We start from the raw sequence: 20,687 nt of genomic DNA, 5'->3' as shown, positions 1-20,687 counted from the left end.
AAAGAGTGTGTGGTCATGCCCAGCAGAGGCAAGGTCCTTTTCTGGCACCAAAACACCATCAAATATTGAGTTCTTAAATAGTGAACTGGACACATGCCAGGCTGGCAGCAGCAGCTACTAAACTTTGACTAGTCCTAGTCTTAATCTGAGAATAATCAAGGCTTCAGGACTCCATAGATGCTAGAAACCTAAATTTCTCAACCTGCAGGTCTAAAACTGCTTCCTTTCTAGACAGAAGACATCTGGTTTGGGGCTTGGAGGAGCGGGGTGAGAGCAAGAACAGGAATGTGTTGGTTTTTTCCCCCCTCACTTGTTTTGAATATATACTAGAGTTGACATTTATACTCCTAAAATATAATTTAGTTTTCAGTCTATTTTAAACACTGATGGGAAGAAAGTATCCTTGTACCTTAAAATACTATCACTATCCAGTATCTAAAAAAAATAAATAAAAAATGCTTGATTAAACCTGTACGACAGAAATTCATTTCAAAAGGTGAGAGGAAAGAAACATCAGGCATAATTTCAAACACTTGTGTCCTGAAAGTAACGTTTAAAGTTCTAGGAAAGGACTGTTAGTGAATTTATTTATTATTGCTGAAGAACTGATCAGCTTCACATGAGAACACTCCTACAGAGGCACTGTAAAAATTCTATGACACAGCTTAAACAAAATACATTAACGATATCTGATAAATAAGAAAGAGAAGCTGATTTTTATCAGCTGATCCTGATAAAAATTTAAGCACCATCTATCACAGGCTGAGTATATGCTAAGTGTTGGGTGTTGGATAAAAGTATTATGTCAGTAATATGGCCAGAAAAGATTGATTTTCTAGAATGCCAGCCCAGCTTAACAGCTTAACCCCAGGGAGCTCATTCTGTTAAGGATGAGAATACTTGCATATATGAAATTTGAACATAGTCACAACAGCTGGAAAAATAAAGTAACATGAAATGTATCTAAAGAATTTACTATAGCTGACAATAAAGGAAGACCAGATTTTTACCCTGTCTAGTTCCAGTGTAAATTTCTGATCCCAGGACTGATTGGAAATAGGCTTCCAGCTAGTTTGACCAACCACGGTGTTATCCAGCTTCAGTACAGCGCAGACTTCATCTGTAAGAGAAGTACACAAACTCAGAGTAAATCTTTAATAGGATTATTCTAAAACCAAAAAATCTTTAGTAAGTTTCCCTTAAAAATATAATCTCATATTGAATTGGTTATTATGGGCATAACAGCACGGTTGAGATTTTGTTGTTTTCATTATTTTTTAAACAACTTGACAGAGAAAGATGTTTAGAACTTAGAATCAATTTAGTATTTTAAATTAACAGAACATGGCATGCACGTTAAATTGTAAATAAAATAAATGCATAAAAATAAAAGAAGGATACTGAACTGGACAAGTCATCAGTTTTCAGAAGGTTTCTATTAGTCCCACTTTTACTTTTACTGGTTCTGTTAATGAAAGATGATCTGGTTTCATTTGGACTCCAACCAGGTAGTGTAATCGATGTGGCTTTTGATCGACCAGGGACATTTTCCAAAATATCTTGGCAACCCATTAGCCTAACTTCCAGGGTACCTAGAACAAGACAGACAATCATTTAGCAAAGATTTCTGGTTTTAAGCAAACAAAGTGAATGACTAATGATTGATTTATGGCAAAAGCTCATATTCTGATCATCACAGGGTATAACAGAAATACCAGATGAAATCAAGACACGTATCTACAACAGACAAATATATTGAAAATAAGCACTGAAAATAAAGTATGTGGGACATAATCTTCTAGAAGGAGCAACAGTTCACCAAAATAACACAAAATTTTTGTTCTGTGTCTCTGCAGTACCTTTGTTTTCTTTGCTGAAGAACAATGAGCCAGTAACAATTTTTCATGAGTTTTATATAACCGATTACTATGGGATAGATGGGTTTTGTAATTAAAACATTGACTATCTAGACTACAAATTTTTTAAGATACATTCAGAAATCACATTTGCATGCTGCATGCTAGAATCAAATTTGAGTTGGTACATAATTCAAAATAATTGAATTCTTCCAACTTGAATGAATTTGGATTTATAAAAGCTGAGACAAGCTACTCTTCAAGATCTTCTACATCCTTAACCACATGAGGTGTAGAGGCTGCTGTTGTAATTTAAAAGTATTTCCTCCAGCAGCACAGAAACATCTGAATACCACAGAAGGCTACAAGAAGGGTAGGCTTACCTCATCCTGTATAAGACAGCATCTATCAAACTGTGACACCGCTGACTCCAACAAAATTAACTGTTAGAAGCAGTGAAATTAGCCAGTTCATAACCATACTACCAGCTAGAAATGTAGCTCCTAAATGCTGTGTTCTTTGGACCACAAATGTACTTAACTGTGAAACTTAAAAGTACTCTTCTGTAACAGAAACTTGTCAGACTTGACCTAAAAATGGCCTGGCAACATTACAGCCCACAGAACAGGAACTGAGAAAACAGTCTGAGAAGTAATCACATCCTGTAGGGAACAAACAGCCATAAGTGACAGCTAAGCATTAGGCTATGAAGACAAAGGATGCCACTGGCTCGCAAAAAGGTTAAAGGGTGACAGAATTGTTCATTCCCTAAAGTCTTGTTTATGGAAAAAAAAATAAATATAAAAAAAATCAATAAGCAGAAAGGCTGTAATCTTGTGTAAGGACTGGATGGGTATCAGCAAGTTCTGCTGATGCACTTTAAAAAGTATGACAGTTGCACTGATCTATTTTTCACAAAGTGTTAGAGGCAAAACACAAAGACACCGTTCATTTAAACCTAGTTCAATACAGAAGCTCTTTGTGTAGCTAATACGAAAGTGAAACTGTTAAGAACTTAACAAGCATGTAGCTCTGTTTTGATATTTCCTTTTAGAAGCTGTTCATATGTACCAGTAAATCACATTTTAAGATTAATTATTTGTCACTATAACATATCTGACCCATAATTGTGAATTACAGGGAAAGAAAAAGAATATTAAAAGCTGTTTTTAAAGCAAGGCATGATACTTCTTTGTCCACTGTCACTGATCATCTGAGATTCCATACAATGAAAAAAGTTCCCCTCACCACTCTGATCAGTCTTGATGCATTTTACCCTTTGCTACTTCGTTTTACTGAACAAAAATGGAAGACAAGTAGACTCCCTCCATTTTATTATTATTGCAGCTTGGCAGAAGAGTTCCTCTTTCTGTTTAAAGACATAACCCCAGTGTACTTCAGAACTAAATTCTGGTTTCAGTTATAGATGTATAACTAGAGTAACATCTGAATTACTGATTGTTTTATTATAAACTTACTCTGTTAGTAGTTGGTTTAAGAGCTACATGTAAAAAAAAGCTATAGAAAACAAAATTTAAAAACCCTATCTATACTAGTAATTATTACACGACTGTTTATTCAGCAAATTTAGTAAAGCACCATACCACCAAGTAATCAAAAATATTTGCTTTTCTTTAAGAAGACTGAGAGGCAAATGTTTAAGAGCTTTGTTAAAGTATGGCTCATCTCTTGAAACAGTTTACTTGCAATGAAGGACAACAATTCCAGGTGAACCCAAACTATGACAAGTCTTATATTTTTATATAAATGTACTGTTCCCTCACAGTAGGCTAGGTCTCTAAAAAAATTTAAAATCTGAATGTTTAATTGCAAGGAAAACAATTTGCACCAATAAACAGAGGCTTCACTAGTTCCACACGTTTGTTAGGATCTCCCTCTTTGGTTTATAAATACAAGGAATGTTTTTGTAGCATAAATCTCACTGGAAGAAAAGCTGTGTGCCTATCTCCAGGTCTGCCACTGACTCTGGTATATCAAGGTTATGTCACTTACACCTTCCTGCACCTTGGTCTCCCTGTCTGTAAAATTGGGACAGTGATACTTGCCCACCTTTTAAAGTACCTGATCATCTAAAGATGAGAGGCATTGGGCACATGCCAGCAATATAATTCCACAGTGCCCTAACAGAAAGCCAGAACCTCACTTTTTCAACAGGATTATGAAAAGATTGACAAGATAAAGAAACTTATCTGCATTTTTTTTTGTGCATGGACACTTGGAAATTCTAAATGCCCTTGTCTAGGAAAAGAAAAACAATGAAATATGTCCAGAAAGACTTGGCATTAAAGACTTGTTCTAAGGCATTTACTAAAAAGTAAAACTCCATGAATCATACCTGTTAAAGCTGCTGGTTTGGACAGTGTACTATACTGGTTTTGATTAGATATTACACTTTGACGAGGACTTAATGTGGGTGAAGAGACCAGTGATAGCTCCTCTATAATAATACTGCTTTTGGGATGGTTTTTAGGAAGTTCATTCAGTCTCTGTTCCAGCGAATACTTCAAGAGGTCCAGCTTCTGGCTTGATTCATTAAATCTTGCTTGTGCCTTTTAAAAATAATAATAAAAAAGGAAATATTTAATATTCTTTCTTTCTTGAAAGAACATTTAAAATAAAGTATCAGAAATGGTAATTACTTCTGAAAGTGCCTTTCTGTCGGTAACTTTCCCAGATCCAAGTAATTTCATCACGTTTTTTGCACCTTCTGCTACAGCATACTCTATCCTGAAATGGTGCCGTAGCTCTTCCATTCGGAGCTCAAGAGGGCTTATCACAGGTTTTGCTGCAAAGAGATAGAAACAAACAATTTCCATTGAAGACCAGGCTCATGTTTAATTTCTTTAATATTAAGACCTCCCCTGTATAAATAGAGGGGAGGGGAAAAAAAAAATAAAAATAAAATGAGAGGTGCATATTTCATAGTCCAAAGAAAAGCTTGAAGTGTGTCACAAAAGCAACAGTGAAAGTTTAAGGATCTGCATTTGAAGGAAGAAATAACTGATAAGAGCCTCAATCCAATAAACAGGTCCTGCTCCTCAAAGAGCTATAATTACAAGAGAACGTGATTAAAACAACATGCCTTCAGGGAAGTCCCACCACACTCCACAAAACAAAACACAACACACACACAAGTTTTTCATTATCTAGCAGATAATCCAGGCCTTGATTATGAGCATCATCATACAGTTTCAATACTTAAAAATGCACACAAATAAAGTCAAAGACTTAGAGATGTACCAATATGCCCATTATTTTGTAGTACACTCATGCTATTACAGATTGGGGGTAATTTTTAAAATTTATTTAAAGATTTCTGAAGAAATGGAAGTTTAAAACTACTTCTGAAATGCAACATGAGTGTTTTGAGTCAGGTGGTTTTAAAAACTTTTTTTTTCATTTTTAAAATAGTTGTTTACTACTTAATCTAGCCTGAATACTCACAACAACAAAAAATTGCCTCCATTTTTGCTCCCATTAGTAACAATAAGATCAACCTATTACAGTATGACAAACAGGCTTTGTACCTGCACCAGATATATATATATACACTTTTTTTTTTAGAATAGTGAAAAGCTTATATGCTTTAAAGAAAGTTTCTAATTCAAGATAAAAAAAAGCACACAAGAAGAGAGAATGAAGACCACAAAGCAAAAATGGACTGTGTAACTCATAAAAAAGATGAAGAGAGACTGCATTTCTCTTCATTGAGCTTAAGGTATTTTGCTTCAAGTCAGATGTACTTGGCATGCTAACACACACAACAGTGTGCCTAGTCTCCAATTATTTTCAGTTCATGCAAGTTTTGTCTAACATTCCTACTTATGAATGTGAAATTTATGGTTAACTTTGTGTGCATATGGGTACACATCTACATGGCATTAAGGATTCATATTTTCTTTCTACTCCCTCACCATTATCAAAAGCCAATTCATTCGTCTGGACTGCCTGAAGAATCTGCATCCTTATAACTTCAATTTTTGTCTTGCTATCCTGGAGCATCTGCTGAGCTGTAGCAAGAAGTTTTCGATCCTATTAACACAAACAAAAAAGTTAAAATCATAAACTCTTCAGGGAACAAAATGCATTGAAATCTTCAAAGGCCACATGGGTTAGGAACTAGAACTAAATCCATGTAGTTCATTTGGTACAGCACACCCTTTCAAGTAACCACACTAGGATATTAATGGAAATTAAGTTAGGATAAAGGCATAGTCTGGTTAACACTACAAGCCACTCCCATGGAAACTGTATTTGTTTAAAACTCAATACAGGAGGCATGATCTAGCAACATTACATCTGTAGATTAGCATCTTGTAAGCTGATACTAAAGAAAGAACAACATACTAAATGCAAAATCCCTCCACCCTATGTAGAATGATTCAAATTTACTGTATGATGAGAACTTTCAATTTCAATAGACCAACTTGCTAGACTAAAGCCATATGAAAATCATTGTGCCAATTCACTTGAGCTGATTTTCTATCTTGACTTTAAAAATATGAAGTTAGCTTACATAGCACATTATAAATAAATCTGCAGTATGTTTTTCTGAACAAATCAAAGCTAAAGACTTTTTAAATCCATAAATACATAATAGATGAGGGTTACTTCATCAGCAACTTCATCAGCAACTTATAAGTACAGTACTTTTCATTTAAGTAAACTAAGCTAGCCAATTTCTGTTTTCAAAAGCAGGAACAGTAGAAGCATTTTAGAGAAAACATTTCTGAATATGATCTTTCAAACTAATTGATAAGACCATTTCACTGTCAGGAGCACAGACAGCCATCCACACATTTCTCAGGTATACCATTTTGTGTCCTCCATCTACTAGAGATCTGTCTTACAATGGATTATCTAATGGTTCTTTGATGTGGAACTCTGCATGTGCTCCTATGGCTGCAGCATGGCTCTCTCCATGTGTTCAAGGAATTATCAGGTAAAAAGGTGATCTGACTTGCAAGAAGAACAAAAAAGGGGTAGGAGAATATTTAAGGCAGTCTATTTGTCCTTTCTGTACAGTGCCAATAAATCACAGTAATTAATAGTAGTCAGCACAGATGAGCATCACACTTGTTATAGCCCAAAGGGTATTTTGGTTAATTCATTCTGTAGCTGCTTTATAACGTCATTAATAAGTTACTTTCCCATAGACATGGTTTATACTTATATTTTTAATTTTATAATTAAGTTATCAATTATTTAAGAAGTTAAAGAAATTCAATTCTTTCCCTTGCCACAACTAAGACAAGGAATGGCAGTGTAGCACAGATACCCAGAGCTAGAAATACAGGAACCATGAAGTATATTTTGAGAAAGATCAGTATATGGAGGAGAGAGAAATTTACCTTCAGAGAGCCACCAGGACCTTGTGCCTCAGATATTTTAATGCTACCCCATGTTTTGCAGGGTAGATACACTGAGATACACACATGAAAAGGCTTTGGCTACATGCAGAGGAATTGTGCCCAGTCTGCAGACCGTGAGTCTCAGAACACTTGGGTTTAAGTTCTAGTATAGATCAACATTTCAGAGAGATACCACCAGTTTTCATATTTTAAGATTTCATGTTAACTATCCAGTTATTTAATAACTACATGGAATTTCCTAAATTAACACCTCTCAAATACAAATGTCCTATTTTGAAATAACCACTGTCTACAGCAGAGTATACAATCAAAGTAACAGATTACAAGCAACTCTAGAATCCTGTATTAAACCTTAGTCATGCAGCACTCTGGTATATAAATATGCTGTGTTTCTTTGTCTGTATCTTCACTTTTATCTTGTTTTTGATCTTGTTGCACTTGATTGTCCCTCATATCCTCTTATGCAATGGATTTGCTAGCTCAGGGGGAACATGAGCCCTTCAATGTGTAAGTAATTCAGGATTATAGAGATATCCTTATTTTTTTAAGAGACAGCAAATCCCATCTTCAGAATCAAAATGGGTCTGTTATACTCAGCAGCTCCCTCAGTGATGGAGGCTGAATACAAAGTATTTTAAGGCATCTCCCGAATATGGAAAAACGGACAGTGCTTGTAAAACTGATCTGCAAAGCTGTCGTGAGATCTCAGAGAATTCACACAAGTCCAAGGAAAGATCATCACTATTTCAGAAACACGTAAGTCCAAATGAGTTAAATGCTACTGAAGCAAGCAGAGTAAATACAAAGAAAACTTTCAAAGGAGATGATGAGTTTATTACAATTAACAGACTGCTTTTTTCCCTTGTAAGAAACAAATTATTATCTCCCTTAATTAAGTTTAGGTCTGAAAATACAACAAATGTGAAATTGGATCATACAGTATACCTGAAAAAAGGTCACAAAATAGTTTAATATATTTTAAAGAGGGCCTTGCAACTAGTTTTTAAGAATTACTGGATTACCAGAGTTAAGATTCAAACTGGGAATTTTTTGCCCCTTTTGCCCGCTTCGTATAGACACTGGAGTTGTTTTAAGCTCTGCCCTCTAAAACATAATCACCATGCTCAAGCCTACAGTTAAACCTTGCCAAATCAACTCACTACTGAGTATTAAGAACATGAGAGAATGAATACGCACCATTTCTGTCCTGTTTGTTGAAGCAGCTGGCAATGTTTTTGTGTTTTCTAGCTTGCTCTCCCCAGCTCAGTTAATATATATACCCAATCTGGTAGGCATATTTAAGGATTTACCAATTGCAAATAAAAGATTCAATCATAAATTTTAATTACATGTCTCTATCATATAGCAAACCAAAATTTATCCTATCTACCTAGCCTGATCAAAGCCTGCTAGCAATGTCTAATATTATAGTCTGAGTGTTTAGTTAAGATTTTTCAGGCTGTTATAAGGTTACTTACAAGGTACATAATTAATATAAGCCTTTTGATGCATTTGGGTCACCTGGTTATTATTTTTAAGTGTACCTGATGTTAAGTACATGGTCCCAGAGGATGCAGACTCCAGGGTTCCCAGGAGCTGAGGGACTGTGGTGCATGGACAGCATTCCCAGGCCCTTAGTCATGAAGTACACTCCAGATATTTCTTCCACCTGCCCCAGGCTAGTAGGTTACAGGTCAACTTAAGAAATGGCTACCAAAGCACCAGCTGGTTCAACAGAAGTGCTGCTAGGACAGAATGAGCTGAGGGCAGCTATGGTCCATCTAGTCTAAACTAATTTTTCTAGGAGCGAGCAGCTTTCCCTCTAATTTTTGCAAGTTGTAAGAAATTCATACAGTAGGCACATAAAACTTAATCTGCCTCTCTACCAGTCCCTAGCAGAAATTCACTCAGAAACATCAAGTTCCTTTCCAATGCTTTCTGGTTAGAATCAATTATAAGGGGTAGCAACACAATTCACAGATGTCTGCTCTTCAAGTCAAACACTTCTTTTTCAGAAGTGTACTCACCTAGCCATGTGCTAAATCAGTGAGTTAAGAACTTAAAACACTTCAATTTTCATTTACTATTGTCAGGATACATAAACATCCAACCAAGCTACTACATACTATTTGTTAGATCTATGCTTGTGTTTCCCCTTAGTTTGGAAATTCACCTCCTTAATGATTTAGTAAAAGTAAATGGAAAGAACAGGTAATGAGTAACTAATGAAGGGTGAAGGGTTAGGTAACTAGAGGACTCCTCCTCCCCTCTGTCTCATTTGCAAGCTGAATCCCTTATAAAATATGCTTTGATTTTATTGGGGTTTTGTTGTTGTTGGGTTTTGTTTCTTTTGTGGTTTTGTGTTGTTTTTTTTTTCTCTTCATTTAAAAGGTATAGTTTGTCTTTCAGTTGTATTATGGGATTCTTAGTGTACAATGAATTTTATTACATAGCTAGGATTATGTAAGAAGTCAAACCCATCTAGGGGTTAGGAACCAGTCCTCATGCTCTCTCCTTGGAGAACTTCTGGAGCTATCAACACAGTGAGTGCAAGTAAGCGTGTGTTTAAAATTCAGATTTAGAAATAAGTGTGGCTTTATTTTTAATTTCAGTTTGATGCTATCAGATGCTACCTCTAGAAAACCACATTTATGTAAAAAAAAAAAGGCATGGTATTTTTATATGTATTTTATGTGCACGTGTACTAGTGCAGATTATAACAACTCCATCAGAACACTACATACATCTTATTAAAACAAATATTTGGTACAAATCTTTTTACTGCCAACTAAAATTAGGTGAACATTTCAGAAACATAATGGGCCACCTTTTGTGTAATTATCATGCACATTACAACTTTAAACTAATGGATTTACTTTTTTTTACTGGAGTTAGAAAAAGCATCAAACACCAGTCAGTGTCATACCAAGCTTTGTTGCTAAGTGAGTCACACACATTCAAAGATTACTAGATGTACTAAATTTAGTAAGGCAGATTTGTTACTTAGGTTGAACTGCATGTGGACAAATTGATAAAACAATCACTTGAGTGGGAATCAAAACCACAACAAAAATTGGTATAGTAATTTGTAAGATTTGAGATAACTACTAAACAAAAATATACCCCAAACTAAAAAAAAACAGTATGCAATTTCCATATTGTACTACAGCGATGTGAAAACCCACAATAATTTCATGTTCTAAGCATTCCAAAGCCTTACCTTCGAAGAGCCATTGGAGTACATTTGTATCATATTTTCTGCTCCCTGTTTTACCTTCAGTTCTATATCCAGCTGCTTCTTTAAGGCCATCAATCTGTTATTAGCAGAAAAACGAGGATCGCTATTTGGAGTATCAGGAGTCCGAGGACAATCTGTGAATTAAAGGTGAGATGTAATGTATGCAGAAAAGAAAAAAAACACACAAACTCCATAAAAAAAAAAAAGTATGAACTCCTCCTCCCAAAAACATCCTAAACTTTTCCATTCTATTAAGGCAGAAATTAAACAAAGATGGACCATCTTACTTGATACCTAAGACTGACCCTCCTGTCCAGAGCTGCTTTGCAGCAGCACTGCAAATGCGTCTTAGCATGAAAAGCCTGACGAAAGCAGAGTGACTCCTACACGTGTCCTGATTCACTTGAATCACTGCTGGGAGTGGCAAAATAGGCAGGTCTGCAGCTAGGTCTGCTTTCATTTCAATAGAGATATATTCCTTCTAGAATGTCTTGAGTCAATTACAAATACAGTTTTCTATTAAGCTTTGTTACATACCTGATTTTAAATCTAAGTGTTTTAAAAACAAACTTGGACAATAATACTTAATACTGAAGAGCATGATAGAAAAGCAGATACTAAGTATATCCTCATCAATTCTAGAGTGAATGCTGCAGACACAGTTTATGTCAATACTAAGAAGAGATAAAGTCGTAAGTGATTTTGCTCTGGAATCCTAACAGAATACTGGGATAATTGGATATAGAGGCAGACAGATTATTGAACAACTGATCTGCAGGAAGGATAAAGCTTTTTCGTTTGACAACATTACCATCTTTAGATCTTCCATCATGCTGGATTAATTTAATGGAATGCAAATTAGCTTTATCAATGAAGTTATACAGTCAAACTCCTTAACTTTTCTATCTTTGTACAGACAAATCTAACAATCATTTGTTCGTATTTCAGCTTCTGCAACATGAACCATTAGCAAACTGCAAGTAAATGGCCACTCGGCTATTTCTTAGTGCTTAAGCATTTCCAACACAACTGTCCTTTTAGCCACTAACAGACCAAATTATCTCCACTAACAGACCAAATGATTTCTCTTCCAAACTTTTGGTGAGACAATACATTATGTCTACTGTAACCATTTTCTTGTTGCTGTTGGTACCCTAACAACTGAGAGAATACCTTTGCTATGGGCCAATAACATTAGATGGTCTCTTGGAAGATCATATTTACATGATAACAACAGTACAGTCTTTTTTTCCAATCTTAATTAATTTTCCTTGAATTAAAACTGGATGACAGATCAAATTCTTGAAATCCTCAATTATTAGAAAACACAGACATTTCACTAGTAACTTACAAATTACTAATTATCAGGCGTCCTGAGAAAGAGGTGTCTTATCTGCCATTTCTTCCACAGAGGCTTCTGATAACTAGTTTTGGAGATTAAATGCATTTTACTTTCAAGTTTGCTGTCTAGTTTCCTCTTAAATTGCAATCTTTTATGAAGATACATACAGATTTCATGTAAGGAGAATTTTCATTTCCTCTGCTAATTCAGTCTTCACTTCAAGCCACTTTAAGACTCGTGCTGCATCCTCACTACTTAAAGACAGTACAGAAAATACCAGATATTTCAAAAAAAGAAGAAATAAATCTGTGCTATTCCTCATCTGTTTTGTCGTTCATCCTTTCCTCAATGTTTTGGCTTGATTCCTCTGTAAAACACTGCACTTTAACACCTTCAGCTTAAATCTGTTATTAATAAAATAAATATTAACAACATGCTTTCCTCTCACTTATGTCTTCACATTCAACTAATCCTCACCTAATAATCTACTAAAAAATTAGAACAAATGTGAAAGTTGAAAGTCACTATGTCAAGTCTCCCTGTAAGGTAGATTAATCGCATAAATGAATATTTACTAACTTCAGATTTATGCTGCAGGCCTTTGCCGCTTACACAATTCCAGCACTCTGATGATTCCGGGGAAGACTAGGATGCTCCTCAAGTCTGCTTTCACAGCTTTTAAAGATGCACACAAGCAGTCTTTCCTTTGCATTAAAATAACACTCAAGTTGCAAGTCAAGGACTAATTAAAGATACTAGGGTTCAGGTTGCCCAGGCAGCTGTTATTATCTCCCTTCATGCGTCTACACTGTGAAGGTGTAACCACATCACTTACCTAGGTCACATCACGAGTTGGTCTGCAGTTGTGGATTTAAACTCCTCTCTGCCATTTAGTGTAATGGTTCTACTGTATGTTAGCAACCAGCAGCAAAGGAAACTTTTCTGCAGTATGGACTAGTTGCTAAGAAGAAATTATTTTTTGCTTTTAGGCATAATAGCTGCTCAATAAACTCCAGGATACAGAACAATATAGCTTTTTAACACAGACTTGTTTTGGGGTTTTTTTTAAGAAAAAAAAATAATTTACCAATAGCTTTTTTGGAAATGGCTTCCAAGTGCCTCCTGCTCCCCCCAAATCCCACTACAATTCAGCAAGCAGCCTGAGGAAGCTTCTTATTGAAGAATTCAGATTAAAGTTTTGAGTCAGCCAGACAAACTGGTCCTACTATGGAAAGCGCAGACAAACTTAGCGGCAGCACTACAAGTACCATCTGTATTAGCTGTTTCACCTCTCCCTTTGCTATGTCTCGTGAGGTGGTAATCACTTTGGTATGGCTACTTATCTCTGATCTATTTGTGTAAAACACTACATAGACTGGACACATTTAATCACCTTCACAATACAAGTAAGTAAGACATTCTTCCAGATAATTGCAATCAATGAGATTTATGTATATGCTTAAGTTAAACCACAGTTAAGAACTCGTACCAAATGGATATTTCACTCAAGTAGGTAAGTAGGGACTGAGGAAAATAGATTCTCCAGTTTGCCACATTTGCTGGTCAATAAGGACAATAAGGATTTGCCATTTTTGGCAAAGTCTGACTTTGCATAGGACAGCAAGAGCTTTGCTGGGGTATGGATTAGTACCCCAAGGCATTTCCTTCTTGACAGTGACTATCAAGTGAAGTTACAAATGTATTTCATGTGAACTTGACTTCAAGTAACTAGCATGTTATTTGTCCTGAAAAAATATGAATGTTGTTGCTTAATAAGTTTTGTGTGGCTTGTTAGCACACATCCAGCCTGCTGGAAGAGCTGCAGTACTTCTGCCCCACCACCTGCAATATCCTGTTTTCAGGAAAATATATTCACAAGACTTAAAATAAGTTAATAGTGAGGGGGTTTTTTTTTAGTTATTTTTTTAACTGTCTGGACAACGGCAGTTTTCATTCCAAAATGTTTACCTTAATAATGATCTTTGCTCTTCTGAAAACCTTTCCACTTTGCATAGTCCTCACCAGCAAGCACTTCTTGCTTCTCAATTGCCTTTTACCAGAACTCTCGTCTAAATATTATTTATTTGAGTAGTGACACAACTCTACTCCTCTGAGACTGCTGCTCATTCCTTTAGGGAATGATGGTAGGTATGCTAGCTCTTTATTAGCCTCAGCGTGAAATCTAAGATCCCATGTAACTTTTTGAACTTGGGTTCCCAGATGGTACTGCAGCATGGTCCTAAGCTACTCAATTAGCAGCAAGTGCCCTTTGGTAAATAGTTAATTTTAATCTTATTTGAGGATATTTAATTGTAGTTAGCCTCATCAGTGTCACATCCACAGAAATACCTGTGGTGGATGGAGAAGTGAGAAAGAAAGGCGCATCATCAGGCTTTTCTCTGGGAGTCAGATGGTTGCATCAGCACTTGAACTAAGCCATTAGTAAGTCCAAGGCAGCAGTGGATATTCGGCACTCAGAGAACATTCAGCACTGACCTCCAGGAAACTTCTGAAGTTTAACTGAATTTCAGTTGAGTAATGGCTAATTTTAACTACCAAATGTGTACCCTTTACTAAGGGTTAATCATGTCTGACAAATTTGGTGGGCTTTTATAATGGAATTACAGCACTGGTGGATAAGGGAAGAGTAAACTATGTCATCTACCTGGACTTGTGTAAAGTGTTCAGTGGATAAGAAATTGTCTGGATGGTCACACTCAAAATGTTGCAGTTAATGTCTCAAAGTCTATGTTGAGATCAGTGATGAGTGGTGTTCCTCAGAGGTTGGTATTGGGTCAGTTGCTGTTTACCATTTTTGTCAATGAGATGGACAGTGGCATTGAGTGCACCCTCAGGAGGTTTGTGACAACATCAAGCTGTGTGGTGCAGTCAACACACTGGAGGGAAGGGATGCCATCCAGAAGGACCTTGAAAGGCTTGGGGAATGGACCTGTGCAAACTGCATAAAGTTCAATACAGCCAAGTTCAAGGTCCTGCAGCAGGGTTGGAGCAATCCCAAGAACAAATAAAGCCTAGGCAGAGAATGGATAGAGAGCAGCACTGAGGAGAAGGACTTGGGGCTGTTGGTTGATTAAAAGCTCAACAAGAGCTGGCAATGTGTGCTGGCAGCCCAGAGAGCCAACAGTGTTCTGGGCTGCATCAAAAGAAGTGTAGCTGGCAGGTTGAGGAAGGCAATTCTTGCCCTCTACTCCACCATTGTGAGATCCCACTTGGAGTACTGTGTTCAGACATTCAATGTAAAACAGAGATGGGCCTGCTGAAGTGAATCCAGAGCAGGGACACAAAGATGATCAGAAGGCTGGTGTACCTCTCCTATAAAGACAGGTTGAGAGTCTTGGGGTTGTTCAGCCTGGAAAAAGAGAAGGATACAGGAGACCCTGTAGCATCCTTTCAGTGCCTGAGGGGAGCCTACGGGAAAGCTGGAGGGGGACTTTGTACAAGGAGATGCAGTGATAAGAGAAGGGGAGCAGTTTTAAGCTGAAAGAGTACAGATTTAGATTAGATGTTAGGAATAAATCTTTTCCTGTAAGGGTAGCAAGACACTGGAACAGGTTGCCCAGGGAAGCTGTGGATGCCCCACCCCTGGCAGTATTCAAGGTCAGGCTGGATGGGGCTTTAACCAGCCTGATCTAGTGGAATGTGTCCATACCCATGGCAAAGGAGTTGGAACTAGTTGCTCTTTAAGGTCCCTTTCAAGCCAAATAATTTTGTGTTTCTAAGTGGCAGGAGACTGCTTCAAATTGCTTCAATAACGTTATTCTACATGAAGGTTCCCAAAAGTTACCATGAAATTCCTATGAATATGAGGGACAAATAAATAAATAAATAAATAAAAAAACCCCATTTCTTCTCACTCTCCTGTCAGCTAGCCATACTCTTAAACAGAAGTTTATTTTCTTTGTGACCCCTACAATCAAATTTCATGCAAAGTGAAGAGCTAAGAAGATAGTGAGGAGAATGGAAGAAGTGTGAACTTCAGTCTTTTTGATTTTATGTTCTCCATGTTTTATCCAGTCTTCTCAATTCCTTCAAAGGTTTTTCTATCATTTCATCTACCTATCCACCTTTACTTCAGCTATATGGAAAAAATTAATTTGTCAATTATACACAGCCTCTGTATCAACTATATGCCTAATTAAATCAGTGACTTGCTGTAGGTAAGCTATTTTAATCTTACACCTCACAGAGTCACATTAAAAACCACAATCTCTACTGCTAGTTTTTAGACACATGAAAAGAGTGTTAATTTAATCTGTGCTACTGAAGTATGTTTTCAAGATACAAAATTTCTTTGTCTCCAAGACTGACGTGATCATCCCCACATTACACATGAAAATAAATCTCTCTTTCAGCAGCAATGGCCACTAGGCTTGTTCTGCTCATTTTGCCTTGCTGCACTCTGCCTCACTTTTAAGTGCTCACCTACAAATTTTTAAACTCTGCATCCTAGTATGACTAATACAGTTCACAATAAGGGCAGACCTGGGTACAAAGTCTCACTTCTAAAACAAATCTAGATTCACCAGGAACCCTATATTGTAAAGTAAACCTATGATAGGCTAAAAGTTGTTTGTGAATCATACATCCACTGCCAAATTCACCCTCACACTCAGTAACACAGCTTTTTGGCCAATGGCACTTTTTGGTTAAAGTTTAATACCGATTTTTAAATAGTTGTGCAAATAATTTCCTATGGCATAAGAACATGGAAAGCTTTCAGCTCTAGGCAAACTACCATCAAAACATCTTTTAATGTAGAATGTTATTAAATTTTTCTACAGTAGATTAATTAACACCACATGTAAGAGTTTTAACATGTATCGATTATGCTGTGCTGATTACAAAGTTACACCACAAATTAGTGATTTGTTAAAAAAGTAACCTAAGTTACTGCTTGATACCACAAGCAACAGAAAGAGTCTTGATAGCTTGCATGGCACTTGTCAGTTCTAAATCTGGAGCACTTTACTAATACATGTTCACACCCACTTTTTAGATACAGTAACAAGGAAAGATTAAATAACTTTTCAAATTTACAAAAATAACCTTTCAACCAATCAACAGAAATGGTCCAAAAACCTTCAGCGTTCAAGCCTGACAGGTCAAAGGGATCATCATCTCATAGGCAATGATTGTCTCAGTGTTACTTATCAATGGATCTCAGTCCTGACTTTGCTACTTAGAACCTGGAAAAACCTACACAATATACTCTAGAAAACAGGGAAAATGTATCACCACCTCCAAAAAATATTTAAGTACAAAGAGAACACTGACCTTGACTCCCACAGCTCTTGAACCATATTCACCATTGATTTGCAGCATTCATACCCTGCACAGTCTAACAATTTCCCATGTATTTCCTTCTTTCTTTTAAATTACCTGTCATTAACTGACAGAAAAAGGTCAAACATGAGCTGAAGTGAAAAGCTGTAATTTTGAAAAATACTCACCTCTGAAAGCAAAACGTTTATTCAAGGAGCTCCCACATTCATCAGTAAATGGTTATTAAATGCTTAATTGCCAATCCTGAGCAAAAGCAAGAAATTCCAAACTGAGATACCTGTGACATCTCCACAGAGGTATCCTGCCAGGTGGCAGTGATCTCTAAGGTTATGTGTCTATGTATTTGCTGACTATTCTGTATGTGTATATGTGTGCGTGTGTGTATACACACACACACACACACACACACACACACCTGGAAGTGGGAAGATTAAGTTTAGACATTAGTAAGAAATGTGTTAGTGTGAGGCTGGTGAGACGCTGGAACAGGTTGCCCAAGGAAGTTGTGGATGCCCCTTTCCTGGAAGTGTTCAAGGCCAGGCTAGATGGGGCTTTGAGCAATCTGATCAAGTGGAAGGTGTCCCTGTCTGTGCAGGAGCATTGGAACTAGATGATCTTTACGGTCCCTTCCAACCCAAACCATTCTGTGATCCTATGATACATATACACCCACTCACACAGAAATGCTCACACAGTTAGCACGTCTAATTTTTGTATTACCAACCTTATTTTGCAAAAGCCAAGGTCACTAACACCTTAAGTCAGATCTCAGTATCTCAATCTTCAGTATTAAAAATCAGAATATCATCCAGGTGACTTACACCCATTAATTTAAAGACAGACAGAACATTTACTGATAGCTCTCCCTCAGCCATGAATAAGTGACCATGAATGAGGAAGAAGACAGACAAGTAAAAGGCAACCAATATAAAAAACTCAAGAATTTTAATATCTGATAGTGGGTCCATATAGATCCTTTATCTAAAAGGAGATATTAAATGAATTAAAGACTACTTTTTGGGTTTTAGATTATACAACATATTCTATTAAAATGAGTATTATATAGGAATACTTTATATTCTCTGTAGAGTATCATATAACGATCTCAAGTCAATTAGTTAGTTTTTACTTGCATATTTCAATAATCCAGCAAGACTGTATCTACCAATAACACTTTTAAAGCAATGAAAGCTAAAAATGTAGTACTAAAAAGTTTAGCATGCATCAAAAGCAGGTAGAAGCGTATAAGTTTATTAACCTTGATCTTTTGTCCCTTGAGCCTTTCATGAAGTCTCTGGCATCTGAACACAAGGCGAGAAGAGCCTGGCTGCTAACAGTTATTCACAAATGCTATGGGCACTGCTGGCCTTTTTAGAAGTGCACTAAGGATACAAACAACATGATTTAGATCTTTATACCTAAACCATCTCTTTAGAACTAGTAAATACTTTCATAGGGTCTCCTGCATTTCCTGAATAATGCACAAGGATAATATTGCTCATTAACTCACTGTGATAGTTTTAAAACACTACACTGGAAGGGGGCATTCCAACAAGAGCATTCTGTGCTCATTCACTTTTCAAGTTCCACTACTAAATGAACTTCAGAAATTTATATCCTCACAAATTTTTTATATTCAGTCTACAACAGTTTGCATGCAGTTTTCTTTTTCCTATCTCTTTACAAGCCACACAGCTGTCAACACTGATGAGGATTTTCATAAACCTTAGCTGATCTGGAGCAGAATGCTTTATGCCTACTAAAATCCAATGGCTTTTGATGAATCACAAATTATTGTATCCATTCACATTTTGTGCTGCATCAACTGCTTTGCCTCACTGGTTCCAGCTGTTCCTCCTCTCTGCTCCTTGTATCTCATGAAGACCAAAAGCAAAAAATATACAAAGAATCAGAGAAGACTATGCAGGCCAACACTTCTGCAGCATGCCACAGGGGCAGATAGTACGTATTACTGACATAAAACAGCACTTTCCTAAATTCTCACTGTAACCAACCTTTCTTCACAAGGATGATACAGTCTTTTATTCTACTGCCTAAGATTCTTAAGGCAAACACTTTCAATGGCTTGTGCACATTTATTAACTTTTTGCCAAGAAGAGTCTATGCTATGTGAAATAACCAGACTGGCATTATCTCCCAACCCATTCCACAAAACTGAAAAAGGACTGTTTACTTTTACAACATTCCATCTTAAAACACCAAGCCTGGTATTTTTAAAAAATACATTCAAAACTAGTACTGACTCACTGCCATGCCGCAGAAAATACTAATTAACACCATTAATTACAACCACTCTCTGATACTGTGAAAACAATTTCAAATTGTCTTTAAAATGACAGGCTTTTCTTGTGGAAAAGCCTGAAGACTTACATCATTGTCACAGTAAGAAAATGTTTGATAAGTTGCAACAGAAAAACAGCTTTTAAAAGTTAGATTTAAGTCTAAAAAAACCCAAACAACTTAGAGTACAACATTTATAATTTTTCCCCCATTTAGAATAATAAGGTGCATTAATGCTGATGCCCACAGCCTAACTCAGAGAAAATCACTGGAAGTAGTACTGAAATTTGCTTTTATACAATGAAAAGCTACTAGGAAATACTACAGTGATTGAAAAAATAATTTCCTACAGTACTATCTGAAAGTGAAGAACTGGTACCTGTTAAGTTAGTCTTCAGAGCATTGTCAAATAGTCAATGAAATACAGCACTCCCCAGAAAGTATTTAAAACTCAAAGGGACTGGACACTTATTTCTGAGTCAAAACAGACATACATAAGTAACAAACTCATCAGGTATGGATTTGCTCATTCCCAGAGCAATTTTTTGCAAGTGAAATAACATACAGCCAAAAGGAAAAGCTAAGAGGAAAAAACGACTTCACAATAACTTATGGTACCTGCAACATCTTCTGGATCCGTTACAACAATATGTGCATTCAACTCCTGTAACTTATGATGCAAGTCTTCTAACTTCTTATTTGATTTTTTCAAGATGTTGTCTACATATGCCAAGTTCTTTTTATCCGTTGTGACCTTCCTGAGGTTCTCTGCTCCCTCCTTGATTTTAAGTTCCTTCCTTATTTCCCGCTTAATTTGGTCCTTTACTTCATCCAGGTTCTGCTGTACCGTTGTATCTGAGAAGTCCAACTTCTGGCCAGTGCTCACATTCTCAGAGGCTAGAAGACTTTTGGCATCCCCCTAGAAAGAAAAACAGTAATATAACTACCAGGAAACACTGTTTCTTGACAACGCATGCTGCAATCTTAAAATAACTAGGCTTTAGGCCTCTGTACACTAAACACTTACTTTGTAAGACCATTTACTAACCATGGGTCTACACTCATGTTGCCCTAAAGCAGCAATCTCACAAGGCATTTCATGTTAACTGGAGTTACATTTTACAGCAGATTTATTTTAAATTTAGTGACATCTTTACTATGCCTATTTTTAACAGAAAGTGATTTAAATACTTCTGGATTTGTCATGGCTGTTTGCCTGGCGGTTACATGCCTCAGAGCTAATGACTCACATT

At 36.5% G+C, this 20,687-nt stretch overlaps 1 protein-coding gene across 1 annotated transcript in view; it reads right to left on the bottom strand.

Moving 5' to 3' along the window:
- PKN2 (protein kinase N2) overlaps window positions 1-20,347 on the bottom strand; it is a 30,262-nt gene extending 9,915 nt beyond the window's left edge. Inside the window, exons 1-7 of the mRNA XM_010006612.1 lie at window positions 20,053-20,347; window positions 10,470-10,621; window positions 5,792-5,909; window positions 4,517-4,662; window positions 4,213-4,426; window positions 1,407-1,592; window positions 1,011-1,120 (exon numbers count right to left, since the gene is read on the bottom strand). Coding sequence (XP_010004914.1) covers window positions 1,011-1,120; window positions 1,407-1,592; window positions 4,213-4,426; window positions 4,517-4,662; window positions 5,792-5,909; window positions 10,470-10,559 — 864 coding nt within the window. The 5' untranslated portion in view covers window positions 10,560-10,621; window positions 20,053-20,347. The remainder of the gene's footprint in view (window positions 1-1,010; window positions 1,121-1,406; window positions 1,593-4,212; window positions 4,427-4,516; window positions 4,663-5,791; window positions 5,910-10,469; window positions 10,622-20,052) is intronic.
- Window positions 20,348-20,687: the final 340 nt, after the last annotated feature.

The sequence above is a fragment of the Chaetura pelagica genome, unplaced genomic scaffold, assembly GCF_000747805.2.
Source record: "Chaetura pelagica isolate M959 unplaced genomic scaffold, ChaPel_1.0 scaffold69, whole genome shotgun sequence".
NCBI classification, from domain to species: Eukaryota; Metazoa; Chordata; class Aves; order Apodiformes; family Apodidae; genus Chaetura; species Chaetura pelagica.
This window is presented reverse-complemented; position numbering and strand designations above follow the sequence as displayed.